Source organism: Schistocerca nitens, chromosome 1, assembly GCF_023898315.1.
Source record: "Schistocerca nitens isolate TAMUIC-IGC-003100 chromosome 1, iqSchNite1.1, whole genome shotgun sequence".
Taxonomy (NCBI): domain Eukaryota; kingdom Metazoa; phylum Arthropoda; class Insecta; order Orthoptera; family Acrididae; genus Schistocerca; species Schistocerca nitens.
This window is the reverse complement of record NC_064614.1, coordinates 479091325-479118100: the sequence shown is the minus strand read 5'-3', so window position 1 is coordinate 479118100 and position 26776 is coordinate 479091325. Positions and strand designations below refer to the sequence as shown.

General features: G+C 45.1%; 1 protein-coding gene across 1 annotated transcript in view; it reads left to right on the top strand.

The window, feature by feature from the left end:
• Positions 1–26776, top strand: part of LOC126252119 (WD repeat-containing protein 11-like) — a 226656-nt gene that overhangs the window by 11993 nt on the left and 187887 nt on the right. The window contains exon 2 of the mRNA XM_049952988.1: positions 11568–11798. Within this exon, the coding sequence (XP_049808945.1) occupies positions 11632–11798 (167 nt within the window). The 5' untranslated portion in view covers positions 11568–11631. The remainder of the gene's footprint in view (positions 1–11567; positions 11799–26776) is intronic.

Sequence of the window (26776 nt, the reverse complement as noted above, 5' to 3'; positions counted from 1 at the left end):
TGTTTTGAACGTTCTAACGGAAAGCAACTTTCAAAGAGCATGAGAAAAGTCTTGAGGAAAGCATTATATTTATCGTCTACTGTATCAGCACTATAAACATCTTGCCACTCTTGTTCCTTGATAAGGTTTACAAAAGTCTGTACAGCAACTGGATCAGCTTTCCTAAAAAGTTGGTAACTATATTTAGCATGTGTTGCAGCACAAAAATCTTTTAGACTTAAAATTTGTGCATCATGATCTGAAAGGCCATTCACCTTTTTGCTAACAGAATGCCCTTCTAATAATGACGAATGAACAAAAATATTGTCTATGGTTGTTCTACTGTTCCCTTGCACTCTCGTTGGAATGTACTAATTACCTTAAATTTTCTCTGAAGTTTTCAATTACATCTGGTGATTGATAGAAGGATCCGATTGTAAGTTTATGCCCACTATTGGTACTGAGTTGTTGCCCAAAAAAATCTTACATGCAGCTTCAACTTTTATCATGGTTGATAAACTTACTATTAGCCACTTCTGTAAATAAAAATTTTCCCTAAAAATCTCATCACTATCAATTTCAGGTTTTAACCAGCTTACTGCATCTATTGTAATGTGAACTCCACCGAGTTTTGGGAGTATTTCAAATTCTTGCATTTTATTGTGAATTCTTTGCGATTATAAAACCCTTGTGTGGACACACACACCATCAGCTCCTGTGTAGCAGATTCTGATTTATAGCGGACACCAAACCCATTTATGGGGACCCCACGGTTCCCAAACCTGTGGTGCAAGTCTAGGAATTTGCAGCCTAGCTTGTCACAGAACCTTAAAAGTCTCTGGTTCAAGCCTTCCACTTGACTCGTAACCAGGGAGCAATGATCGGTTCTGGGGTCAATGTTGCAGATTGTGAGCTTCATTGAAACTCTGTGAGCAAAGCTCTGCCACTCACTGGAATGGCCAAACTATGAACTCAGAGCTTAGATTACAGGCATCACTTGCCTCAAACTTGTGTGACAATCTGCAGTTGGTCACTCCCTGTTCCCTCAATGGCTGATGGAGTAGCCTCTTCAGCATGAAGAATGATGCCCACAGGCATACATAGTGAGTGATCCTTTCTGCGTTCTTAGTTGTAAATGGAATGCACATGATTGCATTTAAGTAAACTTTTATTACAGCATCACAACAGAAGTTAGGTTCCACATAAGACACAGTTTGAGTAACAGATAAAATGATCGTCCTGGATTCGATATGAGTAACAGAATCAAAGAGTGTAGTGAAATTGGTCAAATGATCACACGAACACAAGTAAAAAGTCAACATTTCACAGTGGAAATACCAGTACAGTGGCATGGAGCCCTGGGAAGGCGAGTGGTGGAGGAAGCAGGAGGCTCCAACAAAGACTGCTGGCTGCACGATGTGGAGTGTCTCTCCTGGTAGCTGCTGCAGCGGCATCACATTGTGGTGTAGACTCAGTGAAATGCTCTAATGGATGGGCTGCAGAACAGGGCTTGTGCGTGGCCTGGATCTGAGCAAAGAGATACCTGCTGGAGGCTGTGATGCAAGTTAAATACACAGCAAGTGGAAAAATATCTGTGGGCTCTTGACAGACACGTGACACACGGCTGCAAGCTAGTTCCCTCGATTGCAGCATTGCCTTTGCTACTGCCACTATATGCACTGCCTAGGAGTGGTGCTGGTGACCCTGTAGGTGCCTGCTAGTACAATCTGTCAATAGACTGTAATCAGTACAGTGTCCACAACATACAGGGTACTAGCGAGGCTCGTAAACAGTCACTGAAGGAAGGTCATCTGTGACTCTGAAACATACTACCTGCTGATTGTGGACATTGTGCTGGTAACAAGAGTGGCCCACAAACGACCAGCTACTATACCTCCCCTCCCCTTCAGAAAAAGATGGAGGAGCTATCTTGACACTAGCCAAAACATCCTGCAATCCATCTCAGCTGGGAAAGGTGAAACCAACCAAAGAGAGAGATTGCTATGACAAGTGCCCACTGGGTAGGGGTGCTTCCTCCCTTGGGACAATGCAGAGGATATTCAAGGATGAGGGTATATCTCAGTGGCTGCGACCCTGTCACCCCAGAACCTGTGACCTGAGGTTGAGACGTACCATTCACAGTGGTGTTGGACAGCCCAGGCCTGGCAGTGAAAAAGGTGGCATAGAGAAATCCTGAAACAAAAAATATACAGGATGACTGTGGCACTGGAGGTGCAGACCGACATGACCAGCTGGTGGAGCAGTCCCAGAAGGAGCTATTGAAAAGTCGGAGATGACTAGCCAATGGCCCATGGGAGCAAGCGCAGTGACTGACTGGAGCCAGTTGGTGAGGTGCACATACACTGCCGGAAACAGATGACGGAAGCCACGGGAGCAGCCAGTGGAGTGGTGGCAGTGGGAGACCAGACAATACCAGTCTAACCACACTGGGAACACGATAGTGTCAACAGACAGCATGGTATTGGCGAAATGCTGGTGGCACTTGACCAATGTGGCCAGTGGGAACATGACAATGTGACATCCACAAAGCCAGTGGGGCAGTGGTCACTGGAAAAGAAACACCAGGCAAAAGGAGGGAGCAGATGCCAGTGATCAGAGCTAGATGGGGAAGTACTGAGGTCACTGAGGACAAGGATAGCTGAAAGGTTCAAAAACATGAATAATGCACAGAACAATGAGTGCAACTGAGAAGGCATGTTGTCCATAGGGTGTAAAATGCAGTGTGTGCAGGAGTACGTGAATGGGAAAGACAAGTAGAGAAAAAAATATAAGAAATGTAAAAATGAAGTGAAAGGAACTGACACGGACACATGAGAGAGAAAAACCACTACCAGTTACCCTGAAAAAATGGAAAGGTGATGAGCATAGGAGCACAAGAAGGACCTACACCTCAGAAACATAATGCAACACAGAGGTGTTTGCTAGAGCAGTAGAATGGACTACACCACAGGAACGAAAAGAAGAAGAAATGATGAAGTACCAAGGGAGTCAAGAAAAACAACATGTTGTCACAAGTTACCCAGAAGAAGAGGTGCACCTCCAAGAGGGAGGGGGGGGGGGGTCATGGTCCTTTCATGAGTTCGTGTGTGGCGCACATGGGGCCCCAAGCTATTGCAGCCAATTCGTTCTTCCCTGGCTGCATTTTCTTCACACTGCCCTCCCTCCCTATCCTCACTCCTTCCCCGATGCCCCCTCCTTTCCCTCTCTGAGTTCTGATTTATAATGACCTGACTATCCACCTAGTTCCCTGCATTGCTTGCAATTTTGTTCCTTCTGCCTGTTCTTTCATTCTTTTTGGAATTTAGGTCCGCGTTTGGGGTTTGACCTCCGCTTCTAAATTTTCCGTTTTTTAGTGTGAGCCATTTGGGGAAGAACTCCCTTCCTAGCATCTGTGGTGTGGATTCTTCAGCGCCCTTCCTTCTCCTCTCCCTTCCCCATTATAGCCTCCTTCCATCCTGCTAGTACAACAGCATGTGTAGCCACTCTGTGTGGTGGGGCTGTTATTTACCCATCTGGCTGAGTCTTCTGACAACACAGGGATCACACTACTGATATCTACATGTATTTCAAGGAGTGGTTGCTTGTCTTCTTAGAGCATTGGAACGCCTGGCAACGGTCGCTATGCTAGTTGGTCCTTGCTGTGGCTGGGTGGCAACCATTGGGAGAGCTCCTGATCAGAGTGGCTGGTGTCACGCGTGTGGATGCTTGGCGCATTAAGCATACCAGGCTGCAAAAATCTGGCTGTTCTCAAATGACCGTCTCTTCGAATAGGGAAGGAACATTGCTTCATATGATCCGGCAACCTTCCCTTCCCTGCCTACACCATGGGAGGAGGGCCAGGCCCACTGTCTTGGGATGAACACTTTCCGCGCCATCTCGTCTGTACTAGGATGGATGGGGACAAATTCACCGACACAAAGCCATTGTTTTTTGTGGAGGATATTGAGGACAAGTTTGATGGAGGCTCTTAGTAAGAAGCGGTCAGGCTTCCTGTAGATCAAAGCTTCTTCTGCTGCCCAGTCCGCAGCTCTTTGTGCCTGTGATCGTCTTGGCAATGTCCCAGTGTCTATTACTTCTCACCAATCTCTGAATATGGTCCAGGGACTGATTTTTCATAGGGGCCTCGTCCTGCAAACTGATGAGGAACTACGGGCTGACCTGGAGCAATGCAGCATTCATTTTGTTCGATGTTTGCAGAAAGGTTGCAAAGACAACTTACAGATACCGGCACCTTCATTCTGGCTTTTGAGAGGGATACCCTCCTAGAGAAGGTCAAGGTTATGTGCTTGTACACCCACTCCATGAGGGAAGCCCCCTGTGTTCCACCACCCGTGTGTGTCAATTGTCATGACAAACACTCCCCTCACTCACTGGATTGCCCGGCTTACAAGAGAGAATAGAGGATCCAAGAGTACAAGTCCCTGGATCGCCTGTCTTATTCTCAGGCTCACCAAAAGTATGAGAGACTCCATCCAGTGTCCCTGTCATCAACTTTTGCCTCTGTTACATTCTTTCTCTCTCCTACCTCTTCACTGAGCGAGGTGGCGCAGTGGTTCGCACACTAAACTCACATTCGGGAGGACAATGGTTCAATCCCGCGTCCGGCCATCCTGATTTAGGTTTTCCGTGATTTCCCTAAATCGCTCCAGGCAAATGCCGGGATGGTTCCTTTGAAAGGGCACGGCCGACTTCCTTCCCCGTCCTTCCCTAATCCGATGAGACCGATGACCTCGCTGTTTGGTCTCTTCCCCCAAACAATCCAAATCCAATCCTACCTCTTCCTTATCCCAATCCTGTCCCCCTTCCCTGCAATGCCCACGACCTTCAGCCAGGGAGCCCCTCCCCCTCCCTGGGCAAAGAAGTGCCCCCCTTCTTTGGCACCTGCCAGTGATCAGGCTGCCCCCGGGGACCCCTTCCTGGCATCTCTCAGGCTGAAAGCCTCCAACCACTCGGCCACCAGATGCACTATCTTTGTGCCCCAAGGTCATCCATTCTCTTTCGGTCCCAGATCTTGCAGATGCCTGCCCTCCCTTGTGCCCTGCCCTCCTCCACCTCTGAAAGAGAAGAAGAAGAAACATAAGTCCAAAGACAAGGCCCCCCTCTGCCACCCAGTGGCCCCAGATGTGCCATTTCCCCCCTTGCAACCTGAATCTGAAATCTTATTTATGGATGTCACCCCATCCTTGTTGGTGACGACCATTGACCTAGTGACATGGTCTCCTTTCGGCTTCTTTATGTGTAACCTGCACTCACCACAAGATCATCCAGTGGAAACGCAATGGATACTACAGTCACATACCAGAAATATAATGTCTTGTCTCCTATTCCGCACTCTGTCTTGCTCTTCAAGAAACGTACTTCCGTGATGACTACTCTCCAACATTTTGTGGTTATTGGGCATTCTGTTGGGGTAGCATCTGATGGGGTCTACACTTTTGTTCACTTCAGTGTCATTAGTGACTGGATCCCCCTACATACTAACCTGGAAGCAATAGAAGTTAGATTGTAAACGACTCCAACAATCACCGTTTGCAATGTCTATCTCCCTCCAGATAGGCCAGTTCCTTATGTTGAACTGTCTATCATAATCCAGCAACTCCCGCCCCCGTTTCTCCTCCATTGGGACTTCAGTGCCCACTACCCACTGTGGGGGAGTGCCACCTCGATGGGTAGGGGTCTCCTAATTGACCAGCTTATTATGGACTTTGATTTGTGTCTCCTCAACGATGGTCCCACTACTCACTTCAGTAATGCTCATGGAACCTTTACTGCTATCAATCTCACGATCTCCTCCCCTGCTGTCATGGATTCCCACACTCGCCATCGCATGATGACCTTTGTGACAGTGGCCCCTTTCCGGTGATTCTATCATTTCTATGCTGGTGCCAGGCAGACTGGTCCCCACATTGGGCATTTCGTGGGGTCAGTTGTACTTTATATATATCTGCTGTGCACTTTGACACCTCCCTCTCAGATTCCATTGATGCGGTCATGCAAGGCATCTCTGCCTCTATTCTTCATGCTGCTGGATTTGCTATCCCCCTTTCCACAGGCCCCTGTCATCGTCAACAGTATCATGGTGGACCAAGGACGTAGCAGTCACTGTCCAGGACTGCCAACGGGTGCTACAGTGATTTAAACGACATCCTTCACAGACCAGCCTCCTTGTTTTAAGTGTCTCCTTGCTAAAGCTCTTTACCTTATTAAGCAGAGTAAAAAGGAATGCTTGGAGTGCTATGTTTCTTCCTTGGAGATGTATGCCTCTTCATCGTAAGTTTGCTCCAAGATCCGTAGCCTTCTAGGCCACCAGCAGCAGTCAACAATCCAAGGTCTTAACCTCCGAGGTGCTCTGTGTGCTGATCCATTGGTCCTTGCAGAGCACCTCGTGGCACACTTCGCAATGGCATCAGTGTCCTTTTTGTATCTTGCTATCTTTCTCCACCAGAAACGCCAAGTTGAACAGACCCACCTCTGTTTGAACCCACACCATGCTGAGCCCTATAATCAACTCTTCACTGCCCCAGTCTTGCATTCTGTCCACAACCAGATGATCAAACACTTGGATGTTCCCCAGAGGCAACGTCTCCTCAGGGTCTTCAACCACATTCGGCATCACAATGGCGAGACAGTATAGTTATTCCTATTCTTAAGCCTGGGAAGCTACTGCCTGATTAGCCCGACGAATGTACTTTGTAAAGTGCTCGAAAGGATGGTTAGCTTCAGATTATGTTGGAATCTCAAATCTCTGGGCCTTTTGTCCCCTTATCATTGTGGCTTCCAGGCAGGATGATCTCCAACTGGCCATTTATTCAGATTGGAAACAGCCATCCAACAGGCTTTAACTCACTGCTGGCACCTTATCGCAGTCTTCGTTGACCTACATTAGGCATATGACATGGCTTGGCGCCATCACATTTTAGTTACCCCCTATGACTTGGGCTTCCATGGTCGCCTTCTGATTTTTATCCACGAGCCTTTATCTCACTGGCTCTTCCATGTTCGATTGGCACTTCACTCAGCACCACTTGGATTCAAGAGAACGGTATCACACAGGGTTCTGTGCTAAGTGTCACATTGTTCCTCATAGCCATCAATGGGTTTGTCACCTCTGTTGGGTCTGTGGTTACCCCAGTGTTGTACGTTGTACATCGATGATTTTTGCATCTGGTGCAGCTCCCACTCAGTAGCATCTGTTGAATGCTGGCTCCAAGGTTCCATCCGACATGCCTCTGCATGGATCATCTCCCACGGCATCCAGTTTTCTCCCTCCAAAATGTGGGGTATGCATTTTTGTCATTGACCCACCGTCCACCCTGATCCAGAACTTTATTTAGGCGACCAGCTCCTCGATGTTGTAGCACAGTCTCGTTTCTTAGGCCTTATTTTTAATAAAAAGCTGACAAGGCTGCCTCATATTCACAACCTAAAGACTACATGCATGTGGAAGCTTAATGCTCTTTGCATCCTGACCCACACATCATGGGGTGCAGACTGTACCACTCTCCTCAATCTTTACAGTGCTCTGGCCTTGTCCAGACCAGATTATGATAGTCAGGTTTATGGCTCAGCAGCTCCTTCCACTCTGCAACTACTTGACCCTGTTCACCATTGTGGGGTGCATCTGGCTATTGGTGCCTTTCGCATTAGTCCCGTTGACAGTCTCCTCACAGAAGCAGGCATTCCTCCTCTACAAATACGAATGAGCCCGTTCCTGCTTTCTTATGCAATTGCCATTCGCCAATTCCCTGACCATCCCATGTACCCTGTCCTCTTTGCAAATGTGGGATGTCTCCCTCCTGACAACCGCCCACGGGTGGGATTGCTGGTTGGCATGCATCTCACTTCCCTCTGTTGGGATCTCCATATCCCCTCACTGGAATGCATCCTGTGTATTTTCTCCCACGCCCCCCATTGGATTGTGCCTAGACCATGGATTAGGATCGGCCTATGCAAGGTCCTAAGGTCTCTGTCACCTCTATGGTTCTCCAGTGTCTTGTACATGCAATCCTTGAAGAGTTCCAGGGTGCTGCTATTTCGTACACTGATAATTCTGAGGCAATCGATAAGGGGGGATATGCTTTCACATCTCCTACTGCTTAGAATGGCTTTTATTACGGGGATCATGTAGTGTGTTCACAGCAGAGCTACTAGCCATTCACAGAGCCTTCCATTTTGTTTCTCAGGCCTCCCTCCACAGTGTTTTAATTTGTCCTGTCTCAATGAGCAGCCTGCAGGCTATTGACAGATGCTGCTCTCGTTACCCTTTAGTCTCTGCTATCCATGACTTTCTCTCTCCCCTTGGCTGTGCCACGTGCTCAGTGTCTTTCTCTGTATCCCAGGTCAGATGGACGAATCATATTAGATCTTGTTCTTCGTGTAGGGGAGACAGGATCTGCAGGAGAAGATTGGATTTTTGCTACACAAACTCTGAAGTCTTCCCAACACATCCGCTGGCAGCAGTGACCAATTGCTTCACAGTGACAAGGACTATTTTCAGCTACTTGCGCACAATGGCTAACTTGTCTTATGTTAGAAAACAGTGTTAACAATGGGGCTGAATTGTGGCTGGAGCAATGTTTTATTGAACAGTAACAGAAGTTTTAAAATAGTTTTGCTGAGTCTCCTTTAATTTCTGGACCTATTAAGCTAAACGTGAAGCAGTTGTACACAAAATGGGATACATGTTGAGGGAACTGAAAAAACTGGAATAAAAAGTTGCTAGTTGTCTGATACTTTCTCAGGTTATGATCACTAAAAATTATGAAAATAGCATTAACCCTTAACTACTATGGTCACTCACAGGAACACAATTACTATGGAGGGGTCTCACAGACCGCATTTTTCTATTTTATATATCAAACCAGAATTTTGATGAATATACATAGTTTCTTGACTTCCAGTCATTCATTACACTTCTTAGAGGTGGCTTTTGTAGAAATTTGATTTTTTTTATACACGGTGGTATTTTAAACACTTTGACAACTAAAACAAAGCGAAATCTGGAGTATATTTTTATTTTGAGTTACGAAAATAACAGCAAATAGTTAGCTCGCTACTCACACACAGATTCTCATCAGAGGGATTATATTACAAATTGGCAGTATAACTAGGTGGAAAAATCCGACATGACTTATGATAAATTGTGTGCGAAGTCAGCTTTCAGTTTACGACTCACTTTGCAATGTAGAGCAAATATTTCAGTCCATAAGTCTATGAATGGAGAAACTTTGCCGCCATTTTACTTCTAAGATTACAAGTAAAAACTAAATACTTGTTCTCATGTGCCACTGAATCATACTTTAGTCAATTTCCGCCTGCAAACACTTCACGCAGACCTTCCTGGAACACTCCAAACAAATCGGAACACCACGCTGTTGACGTGGATACCTTGTTTTCCTCTTCAGACGAGGAGGGCAAAAGGCGCACGTTTTTTGATTTTCGAATTATTCTTTCGGTGCTTGAGGCTCATCTTGCAAGTGAAGACATCTGTCTCACATAACACACATTGCACAGAAAGCCCAGCTTTCCCCACCATGGAGAAACAGTAGCATGCAATAAAAACGCGGCACGCAAACACTATGGTACGTCCGTGAGACCTCTCAAGGCTAATAATTACGAAACAAAGAGCAGCAACAATGCAAGAATGCTGGCACGTGTAGCTTGACAGTCAATAGGAAGGTACATGGAAGAGTCCATTTGGATTTGCAAGGGTGTGAGAAATATCTTGACACAAAAATTAGTAGTGGTCTGAGAGATGGTCGATAGTAGTTAAGGGTTAATGTACAATAAATACAGACCGTAAGCAGTTCTGTTCAAAGGGAAAACTACATGTGACACAATATGTTAGCTATAATATTTGCCACATTGACTGTGAATCACAAACACTGGTTTACCATGAAATTTGTTATGCACAACTCTTGTAACTTCCTGAAATAGTCAAAAATATGATTATATTTATTTATATAATAGAGGGAAACATTCCACGTGGGAAAAAAATATCTAAAAACAAATATGATGTGACTTACCAAACGAAAGCGCTGGCAGGTCGATAGACACACAAACAAACACAAACACACACACAAAATTCAAGCTTTCGCAACCAACGGTTGCCTCATCAGGAAAGAGGGAAGGAGAGGGGAAGATGAAAGGATGTGGGTTTTAAGGGAGAGGATAAGGAGTCATTCCAATCCTGGGAGCGAAAGACTTACCTTAGGGGGAAAAAAGGACAGGTATACACTCGCGTGCGTTGGTCCATGACTTTCTCTCTCCCCTTGGCTGTGCCACGTGCTCAGTGTCTTTCTCTGTATCCCAGGTCAGATGGACGAATCATATTAGATCTTGTTCTTCGTGTAGGGGAGACAGGATCCGCAGGAGAAGATTGGATTTTTGGTACACAAACTCTGAAGTCTTCCCAACACATCCGCACGCACGCACACATCCGCACGCACGCACACATCCGCACGCACGCACACATCCGCACGCACGCACACATCCGCACGCACGCACACATCCGCACTCACGCACACATCCGCACGCACACACACATCCGCACACACGCGCACACACACACACACACACACACACACACACACACACACACAGAGACACAAGCTGCTTGTGTCTGTGTATGTGCAGAGGGATATGTGTGTGTGTGTGTGTGTGTGTGTGTGTGTGTGTGTGTGTGTGTGTGCGTGCGTGCGTGCGTGCGTGCGCGTACGCGCACGCGCGCGCGTGCGCGAGTGTATACCTGTCCTTTTTTCTCCCTAAGGTAAGTCTTTCTGCTCCCGGAATTGGAATGACTCCTTACCCTCTCCCTTAAAACCCACATCCTTTCATCTTCCCCTCTCCTTCCCTCTTTCTTGACGAGGCAACCGTTGGTTGCGAAAGCTTGAATTTTGTGTGTATGTTTGTGTTTGTTTGTGTGTGTGTATCGACCTGCCAGTGCTTTCGTTTGGTAAGTCACTTCATCTTTGTTTTTAGATATTATATTTATTTACGTAGATATTATTCCAGAACAAAGTTTACTGACACAGTATTACTCTCTTGTAGATGTGGCAAAAAATTTGATTCCTGATTGTGAGCTACTTTCATTAGAGTGTTCCTCCCTAAGACAAAACAAAAGTCTTTAGTAGTTAAATTTGTGCAATTAAGGATGTTTTGGACTAAAATCTGTGTGAGAAAAGTAGTTATTCAGGATTCTTCTCTTGTTAACTGTCAGTCAGATTTTTTTTAAAAAAAAAAAAAGCCTCCTGTTGGAGAATGTGGGTCACTGCTAAGCATCACCACACAATAAGTTAAAAGAAAGGGAGAGACTTTTGTTTAGTGCAGGTATCTTCAACGTTTATTGCAAGCATTGTTTCTTTATTATTAAACTTTATTATTTTGCATAAATTTAAATGTGTTTAAGGAACAGATTGCTTGATACACTAGTTTTTAATAATTGGTATTACTTTCAACATTTAGTTCTTTTTACATTTGGACTGTGAAGTCTTATTTTCTATGTTACTGAATTTTTCTGAACTTTTTTAAGTAGAAGTCTTAATTTGTCTTGCTTTTCTTATTTTCAGTGTACCCCCAGCAAATGTAATTTCAAATTCCACCATACAGCTAACAAAAAGTAAGGACTTTGAAATGGGTGATGTGGAAGAAGTCCAGGAACGTAGAGACGTCCTGATTGAAAGAAATCCCTCTGTTGAAGAATCAGAACATCAGAAAACAGCACCAATTCAGATACCAAGAGTTTCAGCTCGTGTAATCACAGGTGCAGCAAATCAGCAAAACCAGGGTGCAATTCATTGGTAATTCAGTAATACTCAAATCAATTTCATTGCTTTTTACTCTTTAAGTTATTTTTTTAATCAGTTGCTGACCCTCGAATCATGAAACGACGCAGTCATGTTTTCGATTCATGAGGGTCAGCAACTGATAAAAAAAAGGGGCCCCCCAAGGTCGCGATGGCGGCGTCACTGTCCCGCCGAGATAATTTGTCCTTTAAGGACAATTATCTGAGAAAGCACCCACGCCAGCAAAAGGTTGCCCGACACGTGTTGATAACAGGAGTTGTTTTAACCGGCTGTACTCGAATTTTAGTACATAAAAGGGGTGATTTGGAGCACAGCACATCATGTCCTCTGAACCGATAACGTCGACATCTACGAGCAGCAGCAGCAGCAAGTGTGTGTGTGTAACCTTCTTTCAAGATGTATACTGTAATCTTCGACTGTCAAGGCTTCAAGACATGTGCCAATGAATTTGTTCCTAAGGACTTAGCATTCCAAATGCTGTGCGATGATGGAACAGTGTTTGCCTCTGGAAGTTACATTCTTCAATATACAACACCGTATTACGAACTTGATATCGAAACAGCAAAATGGTTGGCAGAGAACCATCACCACTGCAACATTAATTCAGTTGTAGTCTCGCTGGGTAGTGCATTAAACTCCATCCAATCAGTGGTACCAACAAACTGCACTGTACTTGTTAAAGGTACTGAAAAAGTGAAATGGGTGAGAGAGTTCTTATCTGACTGCCTAATAACTAATGTGGAGGAGAAAGGCTGCCCTTCACTACATGCTCTACGTAAGCTGAATGGTATTGGCAGGTACCAACCAGTAACTGCGAAATTGAATACAAATCTGCTGGTGAAGTGGTACAAAGAGTACTACTTAAAACATTAAGCTGAACAGTGTGGAGTAAAGAGTGTAATGGCCCCTCACAAAAGCAGGCAAGTGTGAACTGTTAGACAATTGTGAATCATGTGAAAACTGTGCAGCTTATTTTCATTTCATAGTATTCAGGCCTTTTTTGTTAATGCTTTAAAATTCCTGATGTGTTGTGTGATGGTGTGCATCTGTGGTATAACTATTAGGAACTTGGAGAAGCAGTTGTTCGTTTGGTATATCTTTAAAACATAATGGTAATTTTTATATAATTCATTAAAAATAATTGTAATTTTATATAATAAAATTACATTTTATGTTACTGTAATCCAACTGTTATGTTTTCTATCAAATCCTAACCATTTCACAAATGCCTTATTTCCTTTCCTGTACAATACTTTCTCTACTAGATAAGTATTGGGGTATTTTGTTTTCTGTAATTCATGACCATAAAACGCACCAGCAATATGATTTAGTTCAAAATCTTGCAGAGTGTATGTCCTAGGATTTGTTTCTTGGACTCCAATTATCTTAAATATTTCTGTAGACCAATTTGGTTTGTATCCTTTATCAAAAATGGCTTTATTTTTACTGATTCTTAGGAGCTCTCCTACTTTAAATTTCTGCTTTGATTTGTCTATGGTACGTATTTTATTATATACTGTGGATAAAAGGTGATTATCATTAACATCGCAAGGTCGTATCTTGGACTTAATGTAGGCCACATTGGCCGATGCAATAATAAGACGAATCAATTTGCTCCTCAAGACGCCGTAAATAGGCGTATAATCATTGGAAATGAAATTTCATTAGAAGAAGGTGCTGTAGAGGATTTCAAAAAAGTTTGTGAAGGAATTGCATGCAACATTCGTGTATAATATAAAGGAGATGCTATTTTAAGTCGTACTCCATTACTGTTAATTTCTAATTCTCAGCCAATTGTAAGTAGTCATCCAGATTTCAACAATGTCCGTGTGGAACTATTAGGTGGAAAAAGTTTGATGAATTGAAAAATGCAATAATAAATCCTTATCCTTTAGCTTTCTTTTCATTGTTGCAAATGTATAATATTCCTTATTAAATAAAAGACAAGAATTTTTATAATGTATAATTTTTATTGTCAATTATTACAACAAATAAAAATAAATTACAATTATCATTTGTTCCGTACACGTTCAACTACTTTTTTAACGCCGTAAGCAGCACCTGCGGCAGCAGCAGTTGCCGCCGCGCCAGAGTCTATCGCTATCTGCCCTGAACTTGTAATACCAGCTGTGCTAATTGCGGCCCCGTCCGTGACACTTTCAGATAACAAGGGCACTGTTTCGCTAGTAGTTTCTATATCTGCTCTCTGGTGACCTCTGCCACGATTTCGTGGTCTATTTGGGCGGCGCCGTCGCACTCCAAGATTACTTTCTTCTGGCCTTGTTTCTGGCACCCGTTCAAATTCAACTGTTTCGCCACTCGTATCCAAATCGTCGTATGCTGGATTATCTCCATACCGTATACGATTAGCAGCATCCTCTCTTTGCACTGTTCGAATATCATTACTGCTACGAGAATGATTAACATTTGTTAATGGAATGCCTTCCGCCATTTCAATGTCTTCCTCTGGTCCCGGATATAAAACACCTCCGTCGTATTGTATAGAGCCATGGTTGCCCGTGCTTAAATACTGATTTACCCAAGACATTTTGCTGACTAAAATAAATAAATCATTGCCACCTTTTATATACTTTAGGTTATCGAACAGCACATGTCGGGCAACCTTTTGCTGGCGTGGGTGCTTGCTCAGATAATTGTCCTTAAAGGACAAATTATCTCGGCGGGACAGTGACGCCGCCATCGCGACCTTGGGGGGCCCCTTTTTTTAATCAGTTGCTGACCCTCGAAGCATGAAACGACGCAGTCATGTTTTCGATTCATGAGGGTCAGCAACTGATTTACCCAAGACATTTTGCTGACTAAAATAAATAAATCATTACCACCTTTTATATACATTACATTATCGAACAGCACGTGTCGGGCAACCTTTTGCTGGCGTGGGTGCTTGCTCAGATAATTGTCCTAAAAGGACAAATTATCTCGGCGGGGCAGTGACGCCGCCATCGCGACCTTGGGACCCGGGGGGCCCCTTTTTTTTTTTATCAGTTGCTGACCCTCGAATCATGAAACGACGTGACGCAGTCATGTTTCGATTCATGAGGGTCAGCAACTGATAAAAAAAAAGGGGCCCCCCGGGTCCCAAGGTTGCGATGGCGGCGTCACTGTCCCGCCGAGATAATTTGTCCTTTTAGGACAATTATCTGAGCAAGCACCCACGCCAGCAAAAGGTTGCCCGACACGTGCTGTTCGATAATGTAATGTATATAAAAGGTGGTAATGATTTATTTATTTTAGTCAGCAAAATGTCTTGGGTAAATCAGTATTTAAGCACGGGCAACCATGGCTCTATACAATACGACGGAGGTGTTTTATATCCAGGACCTGAGGAAGACATTGAAATGGGGGAAAGAATTCCATTAACAAATGTTAATCGTTCTCGTAGCAGTAATGATATTCGAACAGTGCAAAGAGAAGATGCTGCTAATCGTATACGGTATGGAGAGAATCCAGCATACGACGATTTGGATACGAGTGGCGAAACAGTTGAATTTGAACGGGTGCCAGAAACAAGGCCAGAAGAAAGTAATCTTGGAGTGCGACGGCGCCGCCCAAATAGACCACGAAATCGTGGCAGAGGTCACCAGAGAGCAGATATAGAAACTACTAGCGAAACAGTGCCCTTGTTATCTGAAAGTGTCACGGACGGGGCCGCAATTAGCACAGCTGGTATTACAAGTTCAGGGCAGATAGCGATAGACTCTGGCGCGGCGGCAACTGCTGCTGCCGCAGGTGCTGCTTACGGCGTTAAAAAAGTAGTTGAACGTGTACGGAACAAATGATAATTGTAATTTATTTTTATTTGTTGTAATAATTGACAATAAAAATTATACATTGTAAAAATTCTTGTCTTTTATTTAATAAGGAATATCATACATTTGCAACAATGAAAAGAAAGCTAAAGGATAAGGATTTATTATTGCATTTTTCAATTCATCAAACTTTTTCCACCTAATAGTTCCACACGGACATTGTTGAAATCTGGATGACTACATACAATTGGCTGAGAATTAGAAATTAACAGTAATGGAGTACGACTTAAAATAGCATCTCCTTTATATTATACATGAATGTTGCATGCAATTCCTTCACAAACTTTTTTGAAATCCTCTACAGCACCTTCTTCTAATGAAATTTCATTTCCAATGATTATACGCCTATTTACGGCGTCTTGAGGAGCAAATTGATTCGTCTTATTATTGCATCGGCCAATGTGGCCTACATTAAGTCCAAGATGCGACCCTGCGATGTTAATGATAATCACCTTTTATCCACAGTATATAATAAAATACGTACCATAGACAAATCAAAGCAGAAATTTAAAGTAGGAGAGCTCGTAAGAATCAGTAAAAATAAAGCCATTTTTGATAAAGGATACAAACCAAATTGGTCTACAGAAATATTTAAGATAATTGGAGTCCAAGAAACAAATCCTAGGACATACACTCTGCAAGATTTTGAACTAAATCATATTGCTGGTGTGTTTTATGGTCATGAATTACAGAAAACAAAATACCCCAATACTTATCTAGTAGAGAAAGTATTGTACAGGAAAGGAAATAAGGCATTTGTGAAATGGTTAGGTTTTGATAGAAAACATAACAGTTGGATTACAGTAACATAAAATGTATTTTTATTATATAAAATTACAATTATGTTTAAAGAATTATATAAAAATTACAGTTATGTTTTAAAGATATACCAAACGAACAACTGCTTCTCCAAGTTCCTAATAGTTATACCACAATGCACACCAACACAACACATCAGGAATTTTAAAGCATTAACAAAAAAGGCCTGAATACTATGAAATGAAAATAACCTTCACAGTTTTCACATGATTCACAATTGTCTAACAGTTCACACTTGCCTGCTTTTGTGAGGGGCCATTACACTCTTTACTCCACACTGTTCAGCTTAATGTTTTAAGTAGTACTCTTTGTACAACTTCACCAGCAGATTTGTATTCAATTTCGCAGTTACTGGTTGGTACCTGCCAATACCATTCAGCTTACGTAGAGCATGTAGTGAAGGGCAGCCTTTCTCCTCCACATTAGTTATTAGGCAGTCAGGTAAGAACTCTCTCTCCCATTTCACTTTTTCAGTACCTTTAACAAGTACAGTGCAGTTTGTTGGTACCACTGACTTGATGGAGTTTAATGCACTATCCAGCGAGACTACAACTGAATTAATGTTGTAGTGGTGATGGTTCTCGGCCAACCATTTTGCTGATTCGATATCAAGTTCGTAATACGGTGTTGTACACTGAAGAATGTAACTTCCAGAGGCAAACACTGTTCCATCATCGCACAGCATTTGGAATGCTAAGTCCTTAGGAACAAATTCATTCGCACATGTCTTGAAGCCTTGACAGTCGAAGATTACAGTATACATCTTGAAAGAAGGTTACACACACACACTTGCTGCTGCTGCTCGTAGATGTCGACGTTATCGGTTCAGAGGACATGGTGTGCTGAGCTCCAAATCACCCCCCTTATGTACTAAAATTCGGGAACAGCCGGTTAAAACAACTCCTGTTATCAACACGTGTCGGGCAACCTTTTGCTGGCGTGGGTGCTTGCTCAGATAATTGTCTTAAAAGGACAAATTATCTCGGCGGGACAGTGACGCCGCCATCGCGACCTTGGGACCCGGGGGGCCCCTTTTTTTTTATCAGTTGCTGACCCTCGAATCATGAAACGACGCCACGCAGTCATGTTTCGATTCAAGTTATAGTTGTGTCTGTCTGGCTTTAGAGAAATAATATATCAAGATATTGACATTTTAAATGAGGATTGAAATATGTAGATTTTCTTTTGAAATCCAATATTAGGCCTATAAATGTCTCAATAATTGTATGAGCTATGTTTAGGAATCCATTATCCTTATTGAATATATTCAGGCTTTGTAAGAATTGCATGTACTTATATTTGAAGATGACATATTGTCTTATGTCCAACAGCCTTATTAAATTAAAACAATTGTAAAAAAAATGCCATTAACGATGGATGAGAATCTCTGTGATGCTTTCACATTTACTAAATGTATCTGCGACAGAATGTACTACTCTCCTTTGGATCTCCTCTATTTCGTATATCAATCCTGTGTGGTGCAGATCCCAAACTGACAATCAATTAACAGTTATTGGTCAGACACAAGTTTTGTGAGCTATCTCCTGTGTGAGTGGACTACATTTCCTGAGGATTCTTCTAACGAATCTGTCTGACATCTGCCTCTGTGTGATTAGTTTTATGCAGTTGTTCCACTTTAAAATCTCTCCATATGTGTACTCTCAGATATTTACTGGATATGGTTTCTTCCAGTGGTTGTTCTGCTATTGTGTAATCATTCAATATTGTATATTTCTGCCCATTTATGTGCAATACATTATGTTTGTTTATATTGAGAGTCGACTGCATTCCAGCACCATGTTTCGATCCTCTGCGGCTCTCCTGCATATAGTTGCAATTTTATAGCATTACAACTTCTCTGTATATGAAAGTATCACCCGTAAAATGCATTATGGGTCTTATGGAATTTTCCACTAATCGTTCATATATTGTGCAAAATGGAATGGTCCTTTAATGCCCACTTGTGGTACACCCAAAGTTACTTGTGTGTACAAAGATTTCTCTCCAGTAAGAATGATGTGCTGTTTTGTGTTTTCTAGGAGCTCTTTAGTCCAACCATGAAGCTTGTCTGATATTCCATTCACTCATATGCCCCCCTGCGGGTTTGGGGGTTAGACTAGGCCAGCGGTATTCCTGCCTGTCGTAAGAGGCGACTAAAAGGAGTCTCAAATGTTTCGGCCTTATGTGATGGTCCCCTCTCGGGTCTGACCTCCATCTTTCTAAATTGTTCCAAAGAGCGAGCTAATTGGGGAAGGGCGCCTTACATGGTGCACTGTATTTGTCGTGCATTGAGACCTTTAGCCGGCTTTCTCGTCGTTGCAATGGTGTCCAGCTCGTTTTCCATCTCTTGGGCGAGGATACGTCCCTGGGTGCGATTACCACGCTGCACTGTGCAGTTTTGCTTTTCGCTGCGACGACGACCTCATACATTTTTGCACCTAAGATCCAGCACGGTAGCCAGTCCGTTGTGGTGGGGCCGCCATGTACCCTGTTGGTTGTAACCCCCTGACAACACAGGGATCGCTCTACTGATGCCTGCGCTGTTTACTCCCCATATATGCCAAGGAGTAGATGCCCATCTCCCTGGGGCATCAGGACTCCCGGCAATGGCCATCCTGCCAGGTGGCCCTTGCTGTGGCTGGGTGGCGCCCATGGGGAGGGCCCTTGGTCGGAGTAGGTGACATTAGGGTGGATGACACGCAATGAAGCGTGGCACATCATCTCTTGCTGGTGGCCAGCCACCAGCAGTCTCTAAGCATTCGAGGGCTCATTTTAAAGGTAACGTTTATTGACCCCAAATCGTTCCCATCCCTGGCCACACCATGGGAGGAACGAAAGGCAATGAATGACAGTGACATGTATTCGCCCAGGTATCTCGTCTGTACCAGAGCTGATGGGGAATCCTTTGTATCCGTGAAGCCTCAGTTCTTTGTAGAGCATTTAGAGGACAAGTTTGGGGAGGTGGAGGGCTTGTCAAAAATGCGCTCTGGGTCAGTTTTGATAAAAACGGCATCCTCCGCCCAGTCATGCAAGTTACTTGCTTGTGACAAGTTGGGGGATGTTAATGTTACCATCACACCACATAAGAGTTTAAATATGGTCCAGGGTGTTATTTTCCATAGGGACCTACTTTTGCAGTCTGATGACGAGTTGCGCGCCAACTTAGAGCGTAGAGGTGTTCATTTTGTCCGGCGCATTCATCGGGGTCTGAGGGACAATCAGGTTGCTATCGGTGCCTTCACCTTGGCCTTCGAGGGTGATACATTACCGGAGAAGGTCAAGGTGATGGTCTACCGTTGTGACGTCAAGCCCTATATCCCTCCCCCGATGCGGTGCTTTAAGTGCTGGAAGTTCGGTCATATGTCTTCCCGCTGCACTTCCAGCCTCACATGTTGAGATTGCAGACACCCATCTCATCCTGATACTCCATGTGCTCCGCCTCCAATCTGTGTCAACTGTGGAGAGCCTCATTCACCTTGCCAGACTGCAGGATCTTACAGAAAGAACGCAAAATCATGGAATATAAGACCCTGGACCGACTGACTTACACTGAGGCTAAGCGGAAATTTGAACGGCTACATCCCGTGCGCATGATGGCATCTTATGCCTCAACTGTCACTCCTGCTCCAGCTCCTTTAGCTGCACCACAAACAGTCAGCTCTCAGAGTCAGAGGACCTCACCTGCCCACTTGACGATGGGGGCCCCTTCTCTCGCTGTTGCTCCCACACAATCTACCTCGGGAGCAGCACCCACTAAACCAACGGGGACACCAGTCCCCACTTCTAAGCCAGAGAAGCATAAGTCTTCTTCGGCTTCTCTCGCTTGGAAGGGATGCCTTGGGTCACTCCCTTCCCAGGTTCCTACCAGCAGCACAGCAGACACCAACCAGTGGCTGAAGAAGCCACAGGTCGCTGGTCGTCGAGCTTCGCGATCATCTTCGGTCCCGGAGACTGACTCCAATAAGCCCTCTGAACAACGACAACCAAAGGAACAGCAAGAGAAAACAACATTGAAGACCCGTAAGACCAAGGCACCTGCGGTGGCACCTACTCCACCGCTACCTACACGCTCTGCGTCTGAGGATGAGGTGGAGATTCTTGCGTCCGCTGAGGACCTCGATCTCGCCGGTCCCTCAGACGCAATGGATAGCACTTGCACGGGTGCTCCATCGGAGGCAGCAGGTGACCCAGCGGCGTAATCTGCCTTCCCAGTCCTGTCACGCCTTCCTCAGCCATGGACGATACCATCCTCCAGTGGAACTGCAGCGCTTTCTTCCACTATCTAGCTGAGCTCCGACAACTTATCAGCCTTCACCCTTTCTTCTGCATTGCTCTTCAGGAAACTTGGTTTCCAGCAATGCGAACCCCCGCCCTCCGTGGCTATTGGGGTTATTATACGAACCGGGCAGCTTATGAGAGGGTGTCTGGTGGCGTCTGCATATATGTCCTTAACTCTCTTCACAGCGAGTCTGTCCCTCTACAAACAGCTTTAGAGGCTGTCGCTGTTTGGGTGTGGACGCCACAGGCTGTTACCGCCTGCAGTCTTCACCTTCCACCGGATGGTGATGTCGCGCAGCGTGTCCTGGCTGCACTGATAGCCCAATTGCCGCCACCTTTCTTATTACTGGGCGACTTCAACGCCCATAACCCTCTGTGGGGTGGGTCAGTGGCGACAGGTCGAGGCGCCACCATTGAGCATTTATTGACACAGCTCGATCTTTCGCTGTTAAATGATGGTTCCTTCACACACTTCAGTGTGGCGCATGGCACGTACTCCGCCATTGACCTTTCAATCTACAGCCCTAGCCTCTTACCATCTGTCCAATGGAGAGTGCATGACGACCTGTGTGGTAGTGACCATTTTCCAATCTCTCTGTCACTGCTGCAGCATCAGTCTTCTGGGCGCCCTTGCAGGTGGTCAATGAATAAGGCTGACTGGGACTCGTTTTCCTCCACTGCCGCTATTGAGCCTCTCTCTAGTGATGACATTGATGCGGTGGTTCAATCGATCACCACTGGCATCGTTACTGCTGCTGAATCTTCCATTCCCCGTTCTTCTGGGTCCCCTCGGAGGAGGACTGTGCCTTGGTGGTCGCCTGAGATCGCTGAGGCGATTCAAGATCGCCGGCGGGCACTACAGCGTCACAGGCGACATCCCTGCATTGAACACCTCATCACCTTCAAACTGCTGTGTGCGTGGGCCCACCGCCTTATCCGCCGAAGCAACCAGGAGTGCTGGGAGCGGTATGTGTCCACCATTGGCCTCCACGTCTCTCCATCGCAGGTCTGGGCCAAGATACGACCACTCTATGGCTATCGGACCCCTATCAGCGTCCCTGCACTCTCACTGAATGGTGCAGTTTGTACAGACTCCCCCGACGAAATTGCCAACAGCTTGGCAGAGCATTTTGCTCTGAGTTCCGCTTCTTCCAATTTCCCCACTGGCCTTCCACTCCATTAAAGAGTGGATGGAACGTTGGAGCCTTTCTTTTCGCACCCACCATCCTGAATCCTACAATGCTCCATTCAGTGAGTGGGAATTTCACAGTGCCCTTGCCGCTTGCCCTGATACCACTCCTGGGCCAGATCGCACCCACTGTCAGATGCTGAAACACCTTTCAGTGGACTGCTAGCGACGCCTCCTCGACCTTTACAACCATCTCTGGGTCGAGGGTGAGTTTCCGTCGCAATGGCGGGAAAGCATTGTCATCCCCGTTTTGAAACCGGGCAAGAGCCCTTTGGAGGTGGACAGCTACCGCCCCATTCGCCTCACCAACGTTCTTTGCAAGCTTCTCGAACGGATGGTGAGCCGGCGCTTGAATTGGGTACTGGAGTATTGGGGCCTTCTGGCTCCGTCTCAGGGTGGGTTCCATAAAGGTCGCTCCGCCACCGACAATCTGGTGAGTCTGGAGTCGGCCATCCGTACTGCCTTTGCCCGCCGTCAGCACCTGGTCGCTGTCTTTTTCGACATGCGGAAGGCGTACGATACGACATGGCGTCATCACATACTTTCTACGCTTCATGGATGCGGTGTTCGGGGCCCTCTGCCGATCTTTATTCGAAATTTTCTGTCGTATTGTACCTTCTGTGTGCAAGTCGCGGCCTCTTATAGTTCCTCCCGAGTCCAGGAGAACGGGGTACCACAGGGATCTGTCCTCAGTGTCTGCCTGTTTTTAGTCACAATAAACGGGCTCGCTGCAGCGGTGGGAAATTCTGTCTCCGCTTCCCTGTATGCTGACGACTTCTGCCTTTACTATATCTCTACTGGCATTGCAGCTGTTGAACGTCAGCTACAGGGCGCTATCCACAAGGTGCAGTTTTGGGCTGTAGTGCATGGTTTTCAGTTTTCGGCTGCCAAGACCCGCGTTATGCATTTCTGCTGGCGCCGAACAGTCCATCCTGAGCCGCGGCTTTATCTTGACGACGAACTTCTTGCTGTGGTGGAGACCCACAGGTTTTTGGGGGTAATTTTTGATGCTCGGTTGACTTGGCTGCCTCATATTCGGCAGCTTAAACAGGCGTGTTGGAGGCATCTAAATGCTCTGAGATGCTTGAGCCACACCATCTGGGGCGCCGACCGATCTACCCTGTTACGGCTCTAGCAGGCGTTAATCCAGTCCCGTCTGGATTATGGGAGCCTGGCTTATGGCTCAGCATCCCCATCTGCGTTGCGGGTGCTGGACCCAATACTACACAGCAGGATACGACTGGCCACTGGTGCCTTCCGGACCAGCCCTGTGGACAGCGTACTTGTGGAGGCTGGTGTCCCTCCACTGCGATTGAGGCGCCAACATTTACTGGCCGCTTATGCTGCCCATGTTTTTAGCTTGCCCGGGCATCCAAACTATCGTCTCCTGTTCCCGCAATCGGTCGTCCATCTGCCAGAACGTCGGCCCCGGTCAGGTTGTACGATCGCGGTCCGCGTCAAAGAACTTCTCTCCGGGCTTCAGGTTTTCACTGTTCCACCTCCTTTCCGGGCCACTTTGCGTACACCCCCATGGTGTGTTCCTCGCCCTTTCCTTCGGCTCGACTTGGCACAGGGCCCGAAGGACTCAGTCCCTCCAGAGGCCTTCCACCGCCGCCTTTATTCCATCCTGGCCACGTATCAGGGCTCTGACATTGTTTACACTGACAGTTCGATGGTTGCTGGTCGTGTTGGTTATGCGCTAACCCTAGGGGCCATTCTGAACAATGTTCCTTGCCGGCTGGCTGCAGCGTTTACACTGCTGAGCTGGTTGCCATCTTTCGAGCCCTAGAGTATATCCGCTCCTGCTCAGGTGAGTCCTTCGTGATCTGTAACGATTCCCTGAGCGGTTTACGAGCTCTCGACCAGTGTTTCCCTCGTTCTCGTCTGGTGATGGCTATCCAGCAGTCCCTGCATACTCTTGCCCGTTGCGGTTGCTCTGTGGTCTTTGTGTGGACCCCTGGTCATGTCGGTATCCCGGGCAATGAACATGTTGACCGCCTGGCGAAAGAGGCCACCAGTCAACCATCTCTGGATGTTGGCCTCCTAGAGACTGATTTGAGGGCAGTCTTACGCCGCAAAGTTTTTGCGCTATGGGACGATGAATGGCGCGAACTGACAATGCGTAATAAACTCCGTGCTGTCAAGGAGACTACAGCTGTGTGGTAGTCATCCCTGCGAGCCACTCGCAGGGACTCAGTAGTCCTTTGCCGGCTCCGCATTGGCCACTCCCGGCTGACACACAGTTATTTACTGCGCCGGGAGGACCCTCCTCTATGTCGCTGTGAGGCAGCTTTGACAGTGGCCCACATTTTGTTGGCCTGCCCACTTTTAGCTGTGGTCAGGCAGACGTTTGCGCTGCCTGATACGCTCCCTGCCCTTTTAACTGATGATCAAGCTATGGCTGGCTTAGTTTTACGTTTTATTCGGGCAGGGGGTTTTTATCATTTAATATGAGTGTTTATGTTTTATTTTATTGTTTTGTGTTGATTCTGGCCTTTGGCCTACGGTTTTAAACTGAGTTTTTAATGTGTTCTCGGTGGTTGGCTTTTCCTTTTTTATTCTATGGTCGGCCAACCACCGCCACACTCCGTGTGATTTTAATTTGTTATGTCTGTTCTTTGTCGGAGTTTTTCTTGTCCTGTGTTGTCTGTTGTCTCTATTATCCGTTTTTTTTCCTCTGTGTGGTGGTTTTTAAGTTTTGGAACAAGGGACGATGACCGTTGCAGTCTGGTCCCTTTAATCCCACAAACCAACCAATCACTCATATGTTTTCATTTGGCAATTGTGTAGAATTGTGTCATATGCTTTGTCAGTCGAGGAATATGGCATCAACCTGGAATGTTGGTGTCTACTACCTTCTGAGCCTCGTGTACAAACAGAGTGAGCTGGGTTTTACACACTTGTTGTTTGTGGATTCCATGTTAGTTCCTGAAGAAGAGTGTTTCTTTCTCCAGAAATTCCATAATGTGCGAGCTAGAACTTGTTCTAAAATATTGCAACATACTGATGTCACTGATATGGGCTTATAATTTTATGCGTGTGTTTGACAGTGCTCCTTGAAAATGGAATGACGTGCACATTTTTCCAATCACTGGGAACCCTTTACTCCTGCTGCTAGATGAGGTGCAATTTTTATCTCGTATCTGCATAGAATCATACACCATCATACCCTGTTAGCTCCATTTGTTGTCCTCTGTTGATTTCTGTCTCTCTCTCTCTCTCTCTCTCTCTCTCTCTCTCTCTCTTACACACAGACACTTATATGAATACATCATTTTCACATTTGTACAACAATTTAGAGGGGAATCAGCAATATGATCTTCCTCAATGAAAAAAATTAGGAAAAAAGAGTTTAGTATTTCAGGATTGTTTCTGTAATATTGTGTTTCACTGCCATTATCATCCCAAAGTGACTCTGATCCGTTTATTGATCTAACATAAGACCAAAATTTCTTAGACTTTTCTGTCAGAGTGGTAGACAGAATTTCAGTTTTGAAATCACTGAATGCTGCACTCAGAGCTCACCTTATACATATTTTAGATTTCTTCAGTTTTTGTTTGTCTTTGAGGCTTTGACTATGTTTGAATCTGCAGTGAAGCTCTCTTTGCTTTCAGAGTAGCTTTCTAACATCACTGTCAAACCATGACACATCTACATCTACATACTTACAGACATACATACTTACTCCTCAAGGCAACATACGGTCAACAGTGCAAGTTACCTTGTACCACTAATAGCCATTTCCTTTCCATACCTCCTTGCAAGCCTTAATTTCTCCTATCGTGACTTAACAGGTCTTATACAAAATGTGTGTTGGCAAAGTAGCGCAATTCTGAAGTCAACAACAAATGAAAGTTCTCTAAATGTTGTCAATAGTGTTTCATGAAAAGAACATTTTATTCCCTCCAGAAGTTTCCATTCGAGTTAATGAATCATTTTCTTAATACTCATGAGTATTGGTCAGAAACCTAACTGCACACCTCTGTTTTGCTTCAGTGTATTATTTTAATCTTATGGTGGGGATCCCAAACACTTGGAACAGTGCTCAAGAATGGGTCGCATTAGTGTTCTACATGCAGTCTCATGAACTACACTTGCCCAGAATACTCGCAGTAAGTCAAAGTCTCCATTTGACTTCCCTGCTACCAATCTTAAGTGCTCATTCTATTTCATATCACTTAGCAACATTATGCCTAAAAACTTAATCAACGTGTCATCACACCAAATAGAAATTCTGTCTAATTCATTTTGTCATGCGGCAATGACACTTTCCTGGACACTAAATCGTCACCTGTAAACAGTCACAGATTGCTCCTCACCATATTCTTCTGACTGATTTTGTATGTAGAGAATAAGAACAGCCCTTCTATACTTTCCTGGGGCACTCCTGAGAAGATTGTCTGTGATGAACACTCACTATCCAGGGCAATGTACTAGGTTCTGTTACTTAAGAAGTCTTCAAGCCAATCACAATCTGAGAATTTATTCTGTATGCTTGGATTTTGTTAATGGTCTGCAGTGTGGCACTGTGTTATATGTTTTCCAGAAATCTAAAAATATGAAATCTACTGTTGCTCTTCATCCATGTTTCCCAGGATATTGTGCAAGAAAATGGCAAATTAAGTTTCGCACAAACAATGCTTTCTAAATCCATACTGATTTGCGGGCAAGAGCTTTTCTGTCTCTAGGAGATTTATTGTGTTTGAAGTTAGAATATGCTCAAGAGTTGCTGACATATGTTAGGTACACTTTTTTCCGGTTGCTTGGTACTTTCTGCTGGGCGAGAGATTCATGATCAAGACAGGCTAAGGAAGGGGCTAATGTTGATGAGTACTCTCTATTAAACTGAGTTGGG